General features: G+C 35.1%; 1 protein-coding gene across 1 annotated transcript; it reads right to left on the bottom strand.

Moving 5' to 3' along the window:
• Positions 1–10,616: 10,616 nt before the first annotated feature.
• On the bottom strand, positions 10,617–13,288 carry LOC120152050 (VAN3-binding protein-like). The gene is made up of 7 exons (XM_039164347.1): positions 12,838–13,288; positions 12,646–12,753; positions 11,738–12,173; positions 11,434–11,658; positions 11,307–11,356; positions 11,157–11,214; positions 10,617–11,065 (listed from the first exon to the last, which is right to left on the bottom strand). The coding sequence occupies exons 1-7, from the start codon at positions 13,201–13,203 to the stop codon at positions 10,803–10,805; spliced, it is 1,506 nt and encodes a 501-aa protein (XP_039020278.1). The 5' UTR covers positions 13,204–13,288; the 3' UTR covers positions 10,617–10,802.
• Between the last annotated feature and the right edge of the window lie 4,729 nt (positions 13,289–18,017).

Raw genomic sequence — 18,017 nt, 5'->3', positions numbered from 1 at the left:
GTTGGTTCTGCTTCAGAAGAATCTCCTTGTTCAAACTCCTTTTCTACATGTATCTGTGTAATCTCTGACTTTGCAGCGCTGTCATCGTCTTCTTTTCTTTGTAGCTTATCTTCTACAAAGATAACATCCCTGCTAATGATCACTTTGCGGGCAGTGGGATCCCACAAGCGATACCCCTTTACTCATCAGCATACCCCAAGAATTTGTATTTTCTGGATTTTGGATCCAGCTTTGAAATTTCTTGGGCGTTGTACATCACGTACACAATACTTCCAAATACATGGAGGTTTGAATAATCAACTGGTTTACCAGTCCACATCTCCATTGGTGTCTTCAGCTCTATTGCAGTTGATGGAGCTCGATTCACCAAATAACAGGCGGTATTGACTGCTTCTGCCCAGAATGATTTTTCTAGGCATGCGTCCCTCAACATTGCTCTTGTTCTTTCTAACAAGGTTATGTTCATCCGCTCTGCCACTCCATTTTGTTGAGGAGTGTTCGCCACTGTGAACTGTCTTTTGATGCCTTCTTTCCTGCAAAAGTCATCAAATTCTTCGCTTATGTATTCTCCTCCATTATCTGTTCTGAAACACTTGATCTTATTTCCATAATCAAGTTCCACCCGCGCTTTGAAGTTTTTGAAAGTTGAAAACACGTCTGACTTCTCTTAATAGGGTGCACCCAACATCTCCTGGAGTAATCATCAATAATGAGACAAAGTATTTTGCTCCACCTAGGGACGTTACTGGTGCTTGCCATACGTCAGAGTGAACCAATTCTAGAACACTTTTGCCTCTAGAATTTGATGTGTTGAATTTCAACCGGTGCTGCTTACTTGTTATGCAATGCTCACACAAAGGAAGTGATACCTTTGTTAAGCCTGGAAGTAGATTTTGCTCCACAATGACTTTCATTCCTTGTTCTGACATGTGTCCAAGTTTCTTATGCCATAGCATTGCAGAATCTGAACTACATGAGGCAACAGAGGCTTCTGCTTCTAGCAATGTCTCTCCCTTCAACATGTACAAGTTTGCAGCTATCTTTTCACCTTTCAGCACCACAAGCGCTCCACGGAACACCTTCATGATTCCTTTCCGTGTTTCAATCTTGCTTGCATTATTATCCAACAATCCGTAGGATAATAAATTTTTCTTCAGGCCTTTCACGTGCCGCACATCTCGAACAACTTTAATTGTTCCGTCATACATCTTTAATTTGATGGTTCCCACGCCAACGATCTCTAAGGCATGATCATTGCAACTATAAACAGATCCTCCTGAGACAGGTTCATAATGATGAAACCATTCTCTTCTTGAGGTCATATGATATGTTGCTCCCGAATCAATGAGCCATATATCTGTAAATCGTTTTCTTCCTTCCACGGTGGTTGACGCTTCACAGCATAGAGCATCTCCATCATCTGAAGTGTTTGCGGTATTGCCTTGTGGATTAGAGTTTTTATTTAGACTCCAACAATCCTTCTTCAAGTGACCCTTCTTTCCATAGTTGTAACACTTTAAATTCTTCTTGCTTCTCGACTTCGATCTACCATGTTTGTGACTGCTGCTTTGGCCACGTTCTGTTGATCTCCCTCTCATCGTTGTCATCGTTGTCAACGTTTCTGCTCGTTGCTGATTTACTTGTCTGTCTTCCTTGTTCTTGCGCCGATTTTCTTCTTGTAGAACAGCAGCTGCAACGTCATCGAAGACTAGACTGGTGACATTACTGTTTGTCAAGTTGATGATGAGTTGATCATATGAATCTGGTAGACTTTGAAGTAGAAGTTCAGCACGTTCTTGTTCTCCTATTTTACAGCTTAAGGATGTAAGCTGAGAAAATAAAGTGTTCAGTGTATTTAAGTGCTCCATCACTGAAGTAGATTCTGGCATACGGAGAGTGTACAATTTTCTCTTAAGGAAAATTTTATTGTGCAACGATGTGGCCTCGTACAGTTTGGTGAGATGATCCCATATCTCCTTAGTTGTCTTCTTCTCCTCGATACTTGACAATACTTCATCTGCTAATGCTAGATGAAAGTTTTCCATAGCATTTCCGTCCATTTCGATCCATTTGTTGTCGTCTGTGAAATCTACTGGCCTTTCGCTGATAGCTGCTAGACAACCGTCTTTCCTCAGGATGGCCTTCATCTTCAATTTCCACAATGAGAAATTTCTCCCATTGAATTTTTCAATATCAAATTTCGTTGCCATAGCTTCTTCTACGGATAACTCCCACTATTTCACTATCGTGAATAGTTCTCTGGAACCTTCAAAGAATGGATAATAACTTCTTATTTTCTTATGTTGGAGGATCCACCTTTTGGTGGCAACCACAAAGACAATAAGCAGATATTACACACTCTAATCTAGCTCGGATACCAATTGTTGCGGAAGACGGCTATCGGATAGAGCAAAATCGCAACTGATAATTTGAGAAAATAAAAATGAAGATAAAAAAGAGACACAAAATTTACGTGGAAAACCCCTAAATAAAATAGGGTAAAAACCACGGGCAACGGTAGAAGAATTTCACTATGAGAAAAATAGGAATTACAACCTTTCTCGATCTACCAAGGAGAAAACAATGATAATTCTCTCTCGATAAAAAGGAGAAAACAACTCTCAAGAAACTCTCTAAATTCTCTCTAGTATTGGAAGAAAGCTAGAATGCTTTGGGATGGTTTTGAAGCTAAATGAGCTATGGTATTTATAGTTGAAACTTAAGGACTAATCTTATAAATACCCTAAAGTTTAGTGACTAAAGTTTATAATTTACCCATTTAATTTTCAAACATTATTGCACCTAATTTTGACATTGTTGCACCTAATTTTGACATTGCAATATTAGGTGCCTAACTTGAACCAATTTTCCAAGCTTTGACATTTCAACAGGTTGCCCCCAACGCCATGTTGAGTGCAGCTTCCGTAGGAGACCTCTGAATTATGAAATGCCCTCCGTGGGACTCGGACTCGATCCCACGATCCCAAAGTTAAGAGCCTTGTACTCTACCAACTGAGCTGGATGGTATTGCTTTGCTTACCATGACAAGATGGTCGCTTAGAAGAACGATAAGCTAATTCAAATAAAGCTTTCCTAACATGATGACTCAATTGATTAACCAACTCATATCGGCTACTAACAAAACCAGACATTGTTTGAACTATAATTGCTACACCCAAACATAATGTAATAATAATATGTGAGTAGAATTCATCGAAGTTTTTCGTCAGAATATAAACCTACGTAAAATTTTATGTCAAAGGTTGTTCATCACTAGATTAGGGGTGGAGGGCCATTCGGGTCCCCGACCACTGTTGTAATTTATAATTTTAATTTTTATATTAGTATAAAAAATGTTTAAAATCGAGTAAATTATAAGTTTAGTATTTAAACTATTATTTTTATCTTGTTTTTGTACTTAAATTTCATTTTTTTTCAAAATAATAATGTCTAATGTTTAATTTAAGTTTCAATCTGGTACTCGTCATTTAAAAAGTTAACAAAATTCTTGATATGATCTTTTTTTCAATGATGACGTGACATTATCCTATGATAATACGTCAACATCATCGTTAAACTTTTAACGACGAGATACCAAAATAAAACATAAATTAAACGTTAGATATGATTTTGAAAAAATATTTGTGTACCAAAACAAAACCAAAGTAATAATTTAGGTACTAAATGTGTATTTTATCCTAAAAATTAATGAGATTTTTTCTCTCTCAGAATATAATATAATAAGTTGTAAAGTCTTGTTCTTCTAGCATAAAATATTGCTATAGAAACGACAATTCCACAACAAAAGTAATCCTCTTCTACTATGATTGTTAGAGATTTACTAAAATGGTTCAAATTCAATTGAGTGTCAATTTTTAAAGCTAAGTAATTAAGTAATAGTATATTTGATGTTATTTTTTATATATTTTTTGAAATAAATAAATAATAAAATTAAAATTATGCATAAAATTTAAAATCGTTAAAAAGATTCGACCTCTATTAAGATTAAGTTCTGGTTCTGTCCCTGCATTAGATATTTCATTATCACTAGAGCATTCATCTCTTAAACATCCACCATACTCGGGTTCTTTGATCATTTTAATCCATAATTTTATGTCCTAATGAAAAGGGATGAATAATGAAACACGATCAGAATCCCCTACGTTATATTTTTGACCAATTGAGATTCATATGTTCCAATACATGTACACATACATATTTCTTTAAAACGTTGGGTTGGGTTTATGGAATCTTGATGAATATCTTTTCTCGACCCACTATACAATATCTTTGATGATTTTTATCCCCTTTCTGTCTCTATTTCTTTTGTTAAAATGCTCGACCAAACCCCACCAAAGGAATTTTGAAGCTCCCTCTTATTTCCTCTCCATTCTTTATACAACTTTATTTATTCCAAACTCAAATGTAAAGCACGGGGGAGATAGCATCAATTTGACGACTCTACCCCGTCATTTCTCTAACGACTAAGATTTTATCTTTAGATTTAATTGGATATAAGTGTAATTCCTTGATTTAATATAAAGGGTTTTCCCTTCTTTTAGAGGGCATGCGTGCATGGCTGAATCGATCCTAATTTTTTTTATAAGTTCAAGTTTAGCCCACGCATCCGTGTAAATCAATCCAACTTATTTCATCATATTAGAGGTTGTAAGAATATATATATTTGAATATTGAGATTTGGAGTTGGACATTTTTATTTGGGATTGATTGATTCATGGTGGTAAGTGATTTGGAACCCCATGTGATATGGGTTGGGCTTGCATTCAGCTTTTGAGAGAGATTCATATGCTCTTCCCTTTTTGGATAAGATGAGATTTATACTTCAGAAATGAATCGTAAAACAAGTATAGATTATGTTGATGTATAACATGTGAAATAACGGTTTAAGTTGATTTAACGGATAATGATGACGATGAGTTGATTGGTCGATTACGATCGATTCACTTCTTCTGTTGTAGATAGAAAGTCTTGTTTTATCCTAAGTATGGTTTTCATATAGAGGGAAATTAGAAGGGATATGGCAGTAATGGAGGATCCTTCGGTCCTCTCACCCCTTTGTAGGTTAGGACATAGGATTCAATTGTGAGGAGGGTAACTTCACTACAACAAAAACAAATTTTTAGCGGCGTTTCTTAGTCCTATAACGGTGTTTTTAAATGCCGCTACAAACCTAAGGTTTGCAGCGTTTGTTATCAAAACGCCGCTACAAACCTATTTCGTTGTAGTGGTTGCTTAATTTTGAAATAAATAGGGTCCTAAAAATAATTGAACCATAAAAATTAAGAGGAATAGAGTTTAATTTACTAATTCTAAAATGGAAAGATCTTATAAAGTAATTAAATTTAAAAAATAGGGATCAAGACTTAATTTTAAAACTGACAGGATCCTAAAAATAGTTAAACAAGAAGATTTTAGGAAGGATGAAGACTTAATTACAATAGTCTTAAAACTAATAGTGACTTAAAATAAAATTAATCTATCAAAGTTAATGTAGATAATTGTCCCTCTCGTCTTTATATATACATACTCTATGTCCTTGATTTCCTGAGACGAGATAAGGGGGAATTGCATTTATTGATAGACAAAATTAGGTCATATTAAGTTTATCTCACTAGTAACATTAATGTTAACAACCCTATTAGACTAATTTAATGACCCTTTTGGTCTTAGGACGAAAAAGGAAAACCTCATTAACTTGGGAGTGGCATTCACAAATTTTGCTAATTTCACCTTTTCAAGGTATTCAAGACTCGGGTACTCACATGAACCAAGCAACCTCCGTAGTAAATGAATTGTTGTTATTTCTTAGGACCCAGATTCAAACATTATAGATAACAGGGGTGTGACCGTTCAATGTTGAAAGATTAAGAGTTATCTTTGAACAAATATTGCCTTGTACTTACCTCAAATTATTAAAAAAACTTTAGTTATTAAATAACCTTGAAATGAAGTTTATACGGGAACAGACCTAGGAAGGACGTATAGGCATGATTTTATATTTTTCTTTGTGTTTTTTATTGAAAATTTATTTTCATCCCCTATAATTTTATAAGTTCAAATTCGACCTCACTAGAATTTTATAATTTTATAAGTTTAAGTTCGCCCCTAACATATATGAGATATGTTATCACATATGCTTTCAAAAGTAGACATCTTAATGCTTTGGCCTCTAAGCACTTTACAATTCTTTTCTTCCCAAGTATAATATATAAACACACTCCATACTGTCGTACCCTAATTTTGTCTGAATAATTCAAATTAATTGAAGGTGATCGAAGACTGATTTGAAGACAGTCGTACATTAATGTCAAATTGATCTAGATGGCATTAATGGCATGATTCTGCTTAATTGAATTTATTCAGATATGAGTGACCATAAAAGTTTGTATGTCTGTGGCACAATTTAAAACTCAAATATTTTGACCGTCTCGTTGACATCCAAATACCAAAATATAAATTAAGACATAGCATTAGCCCACTCTTCCACAAATTGCTCTGCGGAAGTTACATAGTTTATTGGGCAGTTTTTAAAATTGTTTTGTTTCATGGTAGCGGTGGTGGTCTTCTCCGGCCACCACTCTGTCATTTTCAGTTCTTTTTTTATTCTATTTTCAACAATAATTTCCCTTGACTCTTTTTCTAGTAAAGGATATCATGGTTACCGGTGTTTTAGACTTTCGGTGCATGTTTTTTTATTGGTCTTCTTCTCAGTCTTTTGTTTTTCACTGAATACATGGTTGGTTGCTTTCCCGATGCCCGATTCCGTTGTTCGTTTGTACAATACGGTTCGTTGGTTATCGCATATATGTACCAGATGAGATTGTTGTTAAGGGGAGATCACTTTTTCCGTTGGCCATTTTGGTTCTTCTTCAAGTTTCTCTCATCCATGTTTTGATGCTCGAAGTCGTTGGTGTGTTCAGTTTATGTATGTCATTGCTCCACTTGTTAATGGTTTTGTTTATCAGGCTATCACTAAGCGATTATTATTATATTTTATTTTTGATAGTCTTGACTATATTTGTTCAGTCTGTAATTTATAAGATATTTGTTGATACGACTTTCGATAAATAAAATATCCTGGTTATTTAAAAATATCAAAAAATATATATATATATATATATATATATGATTCCAAAAATTAAGTGTCCATGCACAAATCCAAGCCCATTTAACCAACACATTTACATTGTTAACCCTCAAACCCATGACCCAAATTATTAAATCCATACATTACAAATCATGAACAGACCAAACAAAACAATACCCAAATTGACCCATCAACCCATTATCATAATACAATTAACCCAATTACCCGAAACTCGTTTAACATTAAACAAGCACAACAACCCATTTGACCCATAATGATAAGGATTTGTGAAACCTTAGTTCTCAATAACGAGTTTCGTCGTCACCCTTTAGACCCCAAAAACTTCCACCCCAGTTGTGATTCCAGAGAGTTCCCCTCCAACAAATTGTGTTTTTCCAACAAGCACCATAACAACTTGTCGCAACGTTTATTTTTCAAAACGAAAATGATTTTTCACTTTTAAATTTAAGATTTTATATTTTTGAATATTGAATAAATTTTAAAATCGGAGTCGCCATCGACCTTTGATTAGGTAGGTTGAGTACCTAAAACGTTTTAAAAATAATTATAAAAAATATTTTTTCAAAATTGATCTACGTGTGCCATAAATTCATTTTTAAGGGATTAAAAGTCGGTTACGCGCGGGGAATGACTATGTCACAATTTATACATCAAAGATTAAAGATACTAAAATCAAAGATTATGTCACAATTTATTTATTTTTCATTAATTAATTTATTTCGAACCTCAAAGAATATTCTTTATTTTGAGAATAGACCAAGAGATTTGCATGTTCTCCATCGGGAATACTATCCCATCTATCTCTTCCCTATACGAGAATATTCTTACATTTTTTATTTAGGATTTCATATTAAGAGTGAATAAAATAGGAATTAAAAATTAATAACACATAAAAAATGAGCAAATACAAGGTTATTATTGAAAGGTAATTATTGTTCATTTTTATTAAGACATACCCAATATTTTTTCAAGTTCGCTTTCGTTCGAACGTCGTATTTAAGTGTACTGCCTCGATAGGTTTCACTTTTCATGCCCATTCTACGAAATTTGTTCTTGAAAATTATTACGAGTATTAAATAAATCTAATAATAAGCATTATGGATTTTAGGTGTATTCTAATATTTTTTAATAAAATATTTAACAAGTTAGTCATATTAATGTCCTAAAATAAACAAATGAATACTAACATAAACTTTGATACAAGGTAAATAGAATTAAGCAAGCTAGATCAGAACTAAGGCAAAACCACAGGGATATATTAATAATAAACCATTTTTATTTTATGTAATAAACATGTAATTGGTGACCAGGATGATCATTTAATAACCTATAACCTAGCAGGATCTAAGGTGTAGATATTCCGTTTCTTAAAGCATGGCAAATTAAGGACTAAAAAGTAACAAATTAAATGTTAATAGGGTCAATCAAACATTTAATCAAAACATGTGATAGCATACATATGACTAAAATGAAAACGGAATGAAACTCAAAGCTTAAATTAAAACAAGAAAAAAGTTAATTTCAGTGACCGAAATATAAAATTATAAGATGTGAAGGGCTGTGGAAACTATTTGCCCATGCGCCCAAAACGCACGAATTCATCCTTCAAAAAAAAATCTCATCGTTGCCACTAGTCGACTTTTCTCCTTAAGGACCGGTTGTGACACATACTATCTTCGAAATGAGAGTAATGTAAAAATGAGCAAACAAAAAAGAAAAATAATGCCTTAGTTCATTAGTACCATCTCACAATACACGTACTGTCAACACCTATCCTTAGTTGATAGTCTTCCAACAAAATGAATCACACTATGTTTGTTTTTCTATTTCAATTGTTAGTTCTTTAGGGGTTGTTTGGTTCAATGAATGTGGGATTCTCATGGGAATGGAATCCACATTTTCATATTTGGTTGGCTGAGAATCTCATTTCCGGTAATGTTTTATTACCAATAGTAGATTTTTTGGGTATATTACTGGGAATGCCATTTCCTCCCTTTCCTTAGGTATTGTTGGATTACCGGCGTTTTGGACTAAAATACCCTTAAATTTTTTTTAAAGAAAATATATAAATATTTTTCAACTTGTTAAAAAAACAAATATATAATAAGGACAATTTAGTCAAATATATATTATAATAATATTTTATTCCTTTAACCAAACACGGTAATCTTACATTCCTGCTAAACCAACCAAACACAAAATACAACATTCCCAATAATCTTATTCCCTGGTAATTATATATTCCCACTGATAATCTTACATTCCGTGAACCAAACACACCCTTAAGGTTTTTTTGGCCCAAAAGGTCATACGCAAAAATTAATTTGCCCAATAGACCACAATGAAGTTTATTTTATAAAATACGACAAATGCTACAGTGTAAGACAACCCCGTTATGACGAGTTTGCCAAAAAATTATTTTTTAGTGGTCCTAGGTAAATGGATCCCATGTGAGTCCCATTAAAAAATATTTTTTTATACCTTACACTGTAGCATTTGCCGTAGTTCATAAAATAAATTCCACTATAGCCTATTGGGTCAATTAATTTTGACGCTGGGCCCATCGGGAAAAAACAGTGCTTTTAACATTTAGGGTACAAACTAAAACCCATTTTTTATGGGCCTAGGCAGTTTAATGGACAACTTGGCTGAAAGAACACTTTAGAAATCCCTTGATCATTAATACATAAGGTGCTTACGATTGAACATGTAGAACCAAAGACGTGATCTTAGTCACAAAGGACGGTTTGTTTTCTCAAAGTAATTCAGATTCAACCAGTATTACTTGTAAACGTGAGCGGGTTTTATCTATGTTAAAAGCAGGACGTATACTATCATATGATCACATTAGAATATTATAAAAAGTTCCAATATATAGTATTTTTTTAGATTAAGATGAAATAAGTAGTTTGATCATATAATTTCAAATATATAATATTTTTATACTTAGATTATGTACTTGAGTAATTTTATGATAAATCAGGTTAAAAAATATTTTCGAAAGAGACTACATGAATTTGGACATATTAGTAGTTCAGTACATACCATGTTAACCGACAGCATCATTCTGAACAAGAAAACATGTTAGATGAACATATCAGTCCAGTTCGAAAGGGAGGACCATTTTCATTCTCATAACCGCGTTGAACGGAGGTTATTTAACGATAGGTTACGGTTGTGATCATTGCAGAGCATGACTTGGAAGTATCGGTTAGCCATTTACCACCCTTTCGGTGTGTGTAGTTTCTGATGTTCCTAGAGAATTGCAGATGATTTTTAAGGATGTTCAGGGATGTTCCCCGTTAGATGTCTTGACTCGATTCATTTGCCGACGGTCGAAGCAGAAATATCGATGAATTTTAATGAATTTGTGCATCCTTTTTGCTGTTTCAGTGCTTCTTACTTAAACTTCTGATGATTCTGTTGTGTAGATACGATTTATTGAGGCAATGACCTAAAGAAACAAAATACATATAAAGCAAGAAAATATACCAATCTTACAAACGTTTGACTGTCTGATAGATGACTGAGTACTACTTTACTTCTTTAATCCTACAAAAAAAATTAATCAGTCACACCATTTTAAGCTCAAAATGTTTAGTATGCACAACGGACCTTTCATGCTTTACACTGAGCCAATAGAAGTAGTCAAGCTTAAAATAAGGCAGATTAGTTAATCCAAGTCCAACTTCTGGTCACCAAGACGCCATGTAGTTGAACTTTGTCTTCTGTGCTTCCTATCAGTTTCAGCAACGATTGAAAGAAGCCTCGAGACGCCTTGAGTCCACATATTATATTCTCTCTCGCTTCTGCACTCGAACTCTATGATTCCTCTTGTTTCGGTCTTCAATCCGAAATACCGGCATTGCTCTCCGCCGTCAAATAGGTGTCTCCCTGGCCATGCCGGCATGTCCTTGCACACCTCAAGAACCACGTCTGAAACCACAAAATCATTATATATTTCAAAGGCAATCTAGAATTTCTTATGCATTAGCATTGACATTGTCTTGCCATTATTGCAACTTACTCTTTTTCTTTTTGGTGAATGTCCCAGCAACATGCTTGCTTTTCATCTTCAAAATCACCTTCAAAAGTTCAAAGGTTATTATGATGTACTGTTTGGGACAAAATTCAGTCTGATATAAATGGCGATGCGCTGGACTAAAGCAATAGCTACCTGGCCTGTCTTGTTCATATAAACAGATACAAGTTTCCAGTGAAGATCACCTGCAAAAATGCGTAATTAAGATTCATATACTGTAGAAAAGAATGTAATTATGTGAAAAGTCGAACACATTCAATACCTTTTCGAGTTCTTTTGAGAAGTTCAGTACCTTTGGCATGGAGATCTTGACTACAGGCAGTAAGGAAATCCTCTGGGGCAAGTTCTTCGCTGTTGTTGCGATTCGAATGCCCGTTGCCTTTCGCGCAGAGTCCGATACCGGCCGTTTTCTCTGACGGAATGACTGATGCAATGTTCCGTACTTCCTTCAAAGCTCTTGCCTTCAAGGCAGCTGCCCCACGTAAAGCTTCGAATAAACATATAATAAAAAGAGTCCATCAGCTTTCTTTTCAATGGATTATATGTTCATGTAGGCATTTTTTTACCTGTAGCGGCAGCAGCAGTAAGAGTTAAGATATCATCATGTGAGCGAACGTTAACAGCAGAGCTCACAACTGAAGCAAGATGGTCGCGTTCGGCTCCCATGGCTTCGGCTGCTTCCACGCATTGCGCAGCGACTAATGTGGCGGCCGATGCCACGGCAAGGTCAGTCTTGGTCGACTGTTCATTTTTGCCAGAGGTGGAGGAAGAATTGCCCGCGGTGGCAGCTGCAATGGCTGCTATGGCGGATGCAACCGCCGCGACCGAGATAGCAGCGTGGAGCTGTGCATTGTGAGCTCTGGTCTCTTCTTTCTTCTTCTCTTTCCTGTCTTTTAACCATCTCCCCACTGTCTTGGCCCCGCTGGGTGTGTTGACTCCATTGCCACCACTCGCTCGGCCACCATTGAATAATGGTTGTATGGAATTGTGGGTTCGGAAATACTGCAAAAATTGCAACCCGGAGTTGAAAATTGGGCTGAAATCAAAACCCTTATTTAGGGCTAAAGCTTTAGAGCCCAACAGCTAGCAAATTTGATGAAATAGAAGCAGGAAAGTTCTTTTTTGAGTAGGCAGCTTTTGCTGATGAGACACAAAGACGGGAAAGAAACATAGCCTTAGAAGATCGGAAAATAAAAAGGTTTTATTGGAAGAAGACAAAAGTTCCCGCTTTCTGTATGTTCGGTTTCTTTGGACACCACTAAAGCAACCCAAAGATTACTGGCATTAGCTTAGAGAGATAATTGATGGTGTGTTTAGCAGAAGAAAGAAAAACAAAAACACAGAAAAAAGCTGAGACATTGGTCTCCTGTCTTGTCTGTCTTCAATGCAACACCATTCCACCGATAATATCACTTAAAAAACGATTATATTATTTTAATGTATAAAACTATTAAAATAGAATGTAAACAAGGACCTTAACGACGTCGTCGAACTCCTCAGATGGCGAAACTGGAGGGCTGTTGTCATTAATCAAAGGTCCGCTGCTATGAGAAAGCCTCCCCGACGTTAATGGTGAAACATCCTGCAAGCACAAAAACCAGTAAAAAAATATTAAAGAAAAGCAAAGAATCACTTGTTTTAACGTGAAAATTTTAAGGAAACTTACGGATTGTGACATAATGCGTTCGAGAACGAGCTGTGAAGTGGTGGAGGAAGTGAAGGAGAACTGATTCGTAATATCGGCGGCGGACTTATCGAGCTCTTCTGTCTCGCCGTTTATGTCTTCCGGTATAGAGTTGGTGGTGCAAGAGGAGCTGCTGGCGGACTTGGGAGCGGTGATGGAACCATTGAGCGGATGGTGATGATTATGAGCTGGGGCGAGGGCCTTGGAGACTTCGAGAGCCGAAGCGCTCCATGACCTCGAGAGGAACTCCATTGGGCCTCTGGGGCTCTCCGGTAGCTGAGCTCCGGCGAGGTAAAGGTGGGGAATGTGCTCCGGACGACGACAAGCCCTTGGACTTGCGTCTTCCATGAAGTTGAAGCGAGCTTTGGTTTTGGAATTAAAAGGTTTTAAAGAAGTGAAAAAACAGAGAACCGATGAGTGGTGTGAGGGACGGTTTTTTATATACGGAATGGGAACGTTTTCGGCATGGTTTTAAGTGTCCTTTTTCACATCAAATTTATCAAATATAAACATTTTATAAACTTCACTAATTAACATAATTATAGGTTAAATAGACTTACTGTATCTGTTTGTAAAATTCTCGGTATCAAATCTATTAATCAATTAATTTAAATTAGATACTTTATAGACATAATAAAAGGATAACCCTCCTACTCAATTTTCTCTATCCATAAACACCGAGATTCAACTTTAATTTTGTTTGAAATTTGAAGGACTGCTTTATATATTTTTTAAAATAAATGACTAAAATAATTATTTAAACATATATTAACTCTTTCGTCATATTCTATCATTTGATGTCTACTTTCATGGGATAGTATAAGAAAAAACAACATAATTTAAGGTTAAGGAAAAAACACGACCGAAAATGTTAAACGAATCGAACATTCAACAAATTGTTTATTTATTGAATGAATGAACATGAATAAGATTATATGTTCATTTAATTAAATGAACGAACACGAACAAAAAACTCATTCATTCATTTACGTTCGTGAATGTTCGTTTATGTTTAACTCAATCCTCAAACATGTTTAAAAAATGTATACCTAATAAATTTTAACCTTTACCTCATTAATATTTTAAAATCCAATTAATTTAAAGCCCAAATAAAAAAATATCAAAAATTAATTAAAGAAAATATAAACTCCAAAATTATTTAGAAAGAAAAAGTTCTTCTAAAGTATAAACCTAACTAATTTTTATTTGTTTGTGTTCGTTTATCACTTTAACAAATGAACATGAAAGAATATAAACAAATTATACTCTTTAACGCATGAACACAAACAAAAAGAATTCGTTCGTTTAATCTTTCGTGTCCAATTGTTTACTCAATTGAAATTAAATGAACAAATATAAATGTACTCTCATTCGTGTTTCTCCGGTTTATTTACAGGCCTACTTATCACCTTTTGTGCTAAAAACAATTTATATGTCGATGATGATTGTTGGTATGCCATCATCCACATCTATAACACAATCAAAAAGAGGATAAATGCATTAACGTAGATGTTGAGTCTTCAGAAGTGGATGCGTGGTCGTGTTTATTTCTCTCATCTTTTTCAGCAAATATGGAATTCATATATGGCAATTTTAAATTTTCAAAGAATTGTCCCCATCCGCTCCCCTTGATCCATTCCTAATTATATCGTTAAACATCGTTATCTCTATTGCTAAAAACTGAGCTAACATAAAATTCATAACATCGACCCTACAAGAAGTTGCACAAAACCTTTACAACCACATCATTCTCCTTGTTGTTAAACAATGAATGAGAAGATTTATGAAGGTTATCATGTTCACCATTAATTGTTCGCCAATTCACCTTACACCAAAAGAATAGTAAATAAACTCGGGACAGCTGAGTTATCGCATAAATGGCACCGACAAGAGGCTGCGTGAAGCATAGGGCAGCCACGTTAAAAGGAAATATGTATACCCCCACAATCCCACATCGAGCTCGAGAGGTAGGAGGCCAGGGTTTTCAAACCAGCCTGGCCTATTTAATGTAGTTTAACTAAACCCGTATAAAAAAAAAAAAAGAAAAAAAGATAAACTATACCGAATACCATTCAACTTTTATCTTTTGGTGATGTATCTTTTATATCATCAAATTTTCACGGTTGTTCAATGAGATTAATTTTATGATATATCATTTGCCTTTACGAAATAATGTTTTTCATCGTTAGAATCTTTTAACAGAGACCCAAAATTCTTCAAATATAAGAAAGTCCCTAAACTCCAAAAAGTAATATTTTTTAGTTTAATTTCATTAATTTTGTGTGAGTTTCGTAAAAAATCGTGTAACACCCTTAGTCCAGTTAGACCCAAAGATCTATAGATTACAATGTTACACGGGGCTATTGAAATAGTGATCCATAAATTTTCTTTTAAAACTACTTGTAAATATATGAAATTTAGACATCATGATGTAATATAAAAACATAGTAATAAACTAGGTTTACAAATAATGAGGAGCTCCCAAAATTCATCCGCAAAATAATACAAAATATTGAGTTTCAAAAGAGTTAAGACTGAATACATAACAAGGTCCGTAACAGTACATGCCCTCTAAAGATAACTCAAGATGTACTCTGAAAGGTCTTTGGAAATTTGAATCTATTGCACCGGAATATCTAATGATGATAGTTCCCCACAATTTGTCCCTAAGAACCTGCGAACGAAAACACATTCCGAACGCTGAGCTTACGAGCTTAGTGTCTCGCTAAAAACTGTACTATACTATATGCATTCATTGAATGAAATAACAAGTGGCACATGTCTGAGTATACAACTACTTGACTGCTAATATGTGGCTAGCATCATGGTGCGACTGAGGGATTTTGCATCTCGGAGTTCACGCACCCCTCTAGTATTACCGAAGCACCATCGGGTACTCTTGGGTGAGATCCAGAATATTGCATCGGAACTTACACCCACCGACTTACTCCGTCGAGCCTTGGGGCATCTGGCTCCCAGTCGGCTACTGTAGTGCCGTGGCACTGACTTGGACCACTGACTGTCATATTTCTGCTAAAAGGAACTCGGGTGTCTTAATAGTTTCTCGAGCGTCAAACAATGCTAGTTTTATGTAAAACTAGCTATTTTTGTTTCTACTGTTATGATATTAATTATTGTTCTCGCTTGAAGTCTTATTTGAGGATATATTGAAGTGTTGGGTACCTCGAGTCTAATTCTCTTAAAAACTGACATTTTTGTCCAAAACATACTGAAAGTATCGATACTTTTAAACATTATGAACCGCCTAGTTTCGATACTTTTTGGGAGTTTCGAAACTATGACCCAAAGTGTCGATATTTTTCAAAAGTATCGACACTCTTGCCAAAAACTAACGAGTTCCCGAGAAGAAGAAAAAGTTTCGATACTATCCATCTAGTATCGAAACTCAACCTGCAAATAGCATAAAATAGGTGCAAAAATTCCTATTCTACTATCCCAAAGACCTTAGTGAGGTCCGTAAACATTATTAATGTTTTATGAAGATGCAAAAGGAACATAAATAGGGCTTTAAACATGTTTATAACTCTAAAACATGAAATCCACCATGTGAATGCTTCAAGCTTATGCAACATGCTACATTTCATCTAAATGACTTACATATGGTATAGTTGAGCCAAGAGTGAGTTACCTTTAATGATATACTACTGGAAACGTCAAAGGCTCAGCCCAAAGTAAGTTTTTCCTTCCACTTATCTTTGGAGCCTTCTCCAAACTCTTGCACTAAACAAAACCAAATGCAAGGGTTACTAATTGTTGCTAGGGATTAAGGAGGGTTTTAAAACACTTCCTAAGACTAGAAATATCTGAAAAATGGGTTGGAACCATCTAGTTCCTAAAACCCTTTTAAACTCGTTTTTTGCAACTATGGTGAAATGAGTGTCTTGAGAGCTTGATACAAAGCTTGGGATACAAAGATCATGATTCTTACCTTTAGGTTGTTGAACTAGGGTTGCAAGACTACCAAGTTTCTACCTTTACTTGATTCTTGGAGAGGAAGAAAGGGCTATGAAGATGAAGATTTGAAGAGGAAAAAGAGACAAAGGAGAGTTGAGAGAAAGAGGGTGTATCGGATGTGATATCACCAAGCAATTAAAGATTTCAACCTTATTTTTTAACAAGGGTAAAATTGATTCTTTGGTCCCTCCAATTCTAACTGTAGATTGAAAACACTTTTTTTATTCAATATTGGACTTACCTCAAGCCCAAATCCTCTATAATTTGGGTCAAGACTTCCTACAAGCTAAGGAATTAAACCAAGGCCCATCTCGAGTTAGTTCAAAACTTCTAACCCGAGATTCAGGGCGTTACAAATCGAACCTAGAAGAAGAAAGAAGAGTGAAATAAGAATGTTTTGACACTGATCTTATCGCGAAAAACGATCCGTAATGTACATGATTGGCTATCAACGACAATAATAAAGTATAATTATTTTAAAGTTTAGTGACAAAATCAACCATCACTAAAGATTAGTACTTAAAATGATATCATTTTGAGAATCAATAATTGTTGTCAAAACAACGTTGATATGACCACATCACCCTAGTGGCATAAGGATATGTTCATATCATTGTATCATTAAAATTTAACAATCTAATTAAACTCAAATTCAAAATTAAAAAAAATGATATTAGTATTACACCACGTAAAATTCACTCAAAAAATGAGCAAAATTGATTGCATGAGGCGTTAGGAAAAAATAATTGGCTTGCATAGAATCTTACAGGAATTGTTTATTGAAATGGTGTGATCGTTACAATGTCGGGGAAGACGTATGAATATAATGTGTCTTTCTCATTCGTCTTATTTTTCACGCAATTGGAATGTCCAAATTACTATAGGAACAAAACAGAAGACGCACTGTAGTAATCGCATCTTCCTGAAGATTTATGTGTTCTCGACGTCTTCCAACAAGTATTGTAACATTTACATTAGATAAAAAAATAAATCCAATAAAACTCTATATGAATCAATATTTTTTTCACTGCCCTACGCGAACAATTTTACCAAAAAAACAATGAAGTCAAAACACAGCCCAATGCCCCTGTCTACGGGGCTACGACAATGTTGAAATGGATGGCAAAGGGCAGGGGCAAGTGATTGTGTTCCCTTTGGCTGCCTGTGGTGCTGTTAGTGTCCGAGGC

Source organism: Hibiscus syriacus, unplaced genomic scaffold (genome assembly GCF_006381635.1).
Source record: "Hibiscus syriacus cultivar Baekdansim isolate YM2019G1 unplaced genomic scaffold, ASM638163v2 tig00111084_pilon, whole genome shotgun sequence".
Taxonomy (NCBI): domain Eukaryota; kingdom Viridiplantae; phylum Streptophyta; class Magnoliopsida; order Malvales; family Malvaceae; genus Hibiscus; species Hibiscus syriacus.
This window is presented reverse-complemented; position numbering and strand designations above follow the sequence as displayed.

Bases quoted from the DNA above. Each gene is read 5' to 3' on its own strand.
- LOC120152050 (XM_039164347.1), bottom strand. From the start codon at position 13,203: ATGGAAGACGCAAGTCCAAGGGCTTGTCGTCGTCCGGAGCACATTCCC. The intron at 12,754-12,837 runs GTAAGTTTCCTT...TTGTGCTTGCAG, and splicing joins AACGCATTATGTCACAATCC to GATGTTTCACCATTAACGTC. The intron at 11,066-11,156 runs GTAAGTTGCAAT...TTGTGGTTTCAG, and splicing joins ATTCACCAAAAAGAAAAAGA to ACGTGGTTCTTGAGGTGTGC.